The sequence below is a fragment of the Myotis myotis genome, unplaced genomic scaffold (assembly GCF_014108235.1).
Source record: "Myotis myotis isolate mMyoMyo1 unplaced genomic scaffold, mMyoMyo1.p scaffold_m19_p_1, whole genome shotgun sequence".
In the NCBI taxonomy this organism is placed as follows: Eukaryota; Metazoa; Chordata; class Mammalia; order Chiroptera; family Vespertilionidae; genus Myotis; species Myotis myotis.
Window position 1 is genome coordinate 151,795,781 of NW_023416313.1, and position 1,700 is coordinate 151,797,480.

Here is a 1,700-nt window from a genome sequence, read left to right on the forward strand (position 1 = left end):
TGTGTCTCAGTAGTTAGAGTGTTGGTCCACACACTGAAGGGTCATGGGTTCAATTCCCAGTCAAGTGCATGTACCTCAGTTGTGAGTTTATTCCCCAGCCCCAGTTGGGGTGTGTGGGAGGCAATCAATTGATGTGGCTCTCTCACATCAATATTTCTCTCTCTCTCTTTCTCTCTTTACCCCTCCCTTCTCCCTTCCCTTCCACTCTCTTTGAAAATCAATTTAAAAAATATCCTCTGTAGGGGTTAACAAAATAAATAAATGAAATGAAATTAGAAAGTGTGAGAGATAACCAAGAGTTAGGGCAGGGTTGAACAATAAGGTTTATCACCTATCTGAAGCCACTTTTTCAAGACTGGGAGCAATGGCTGCTTTATCTAATGCATGGAAACCACCACAGGCAGTCAGCAAAATGAAGGCTCAAAGGAATATGTTTCAAACAAAAGAACAAGATCTAAGAAAGATGGTTCATTCTCCATGAAGGTTGGCTATTAGGGACATAAAATTTATGAAGAGTCACTTGGAAATTTTGTGTTTCAATAAAGCCACTTAGTGATTTTTTCTAAAACCCACAACCTGACTGAACACTCTCCTTATTGCCACCATCAGCTCTCTGTTCCTGAATGTGTAAATGACTGGGTTTAGAAATGGAGTTAAAACTGCATCAAATATGGCTAGAAATTTATCCAGATGTGTTGAAGGCAAGGGCCACACATAGAAAAAAATCAATGGACCAAAGAATAAAACCACCACAGTAACATGAGCTGACAGTGTACAAAGAGCCTTGGATGAGCAACCTGAGGAGTGTTTCTGAAGAGTGACCAGGAGGAAGACGTACGAGAGAATGAGCAAGAAGAAAGCACCCAAGGAAATGAACCCACTATTAGCAGTGACCATGAGCTCCAACTTATAGGTGTCTGTGCAAGCAAGTTTGATGAGCCGGGGTATGTCACAGTAAAAGCTGTCTACTACATTAGGCCCACAGAAGGGCAAGTTTACCACAAACGCCAACTGGGCCGAAGAGTGAATGAGACCAATAGTCCAGGAAACCACTAAAATCAAAATGCACAGTCGTGGGCTCATGATGGTCAGGTAGTGGAGAGGCCTACAGATGGCCACATATCTGTCAAAGGCCATGGAGATGAGCAGCACCATCTCAGTCCCTCCGACAGCATGGCTAAAGAAAATCTGAGCTAAACAACCCCCAAAGGAGATGACTTTCTGCTTCCTGAAAAGATCACAAATCATCTTGGGAGCTGCAATGGAACAAAATATCATGTCAATTATGGAGAGGTTGGCTAATAGAAAATACATGGGGGCGCGTAAGTAAGGATCAAACATCACAGTGACCACTATGAGGAGGTTTCCCATCATACTGGACACGTAGAAAAGACAAGAAAAGCAAAAAAGGAGAAGCTGGATCTCCCAGGAGTTGGAGAGTCCCAGGAACACAAACTCAGACACCACAGAATGATTGGCTCTATGCATTGACTCATTTGGTAGGTGCACTCTCCTGTTACCTAAAGGAAGAAAATGACACAACTCAAATTAATACTATTATATTAATACCCTGTGGGAAAGTGTATAAATTTTGGAAATCAAATATTACCTGAGCATTTCACAAAAATCTAATAACATTCTGTTGGCCACTGTTGCTGTCATTACATATGACAGTAACTGAGTTGTCAGGTGGTCTTACT

The 1,700-nt window shown here is 41.9% G+C and overlaps 1 protein-coding gene across 1 annotated transcript; it reads right to left on the reverse strand.

The window, feature by feature from the left end:
• Positions 1-549: 549 nt before the first annotated feature.
• LOC118664378 (olfactory receptor 4F6-like) lies at positions 550-1,488 on the reverse strand. The gene has a single exon (XM_036324419.1). The coding sequence runs from the start codon at positions 1,486-1,488 to the stop codon at positions 550-552; it is 939 nt and encodes a 312-aa protein (XP_036180312.1).
• Positions 1,489-1,700: the final 212 nt, after the last annotated feature.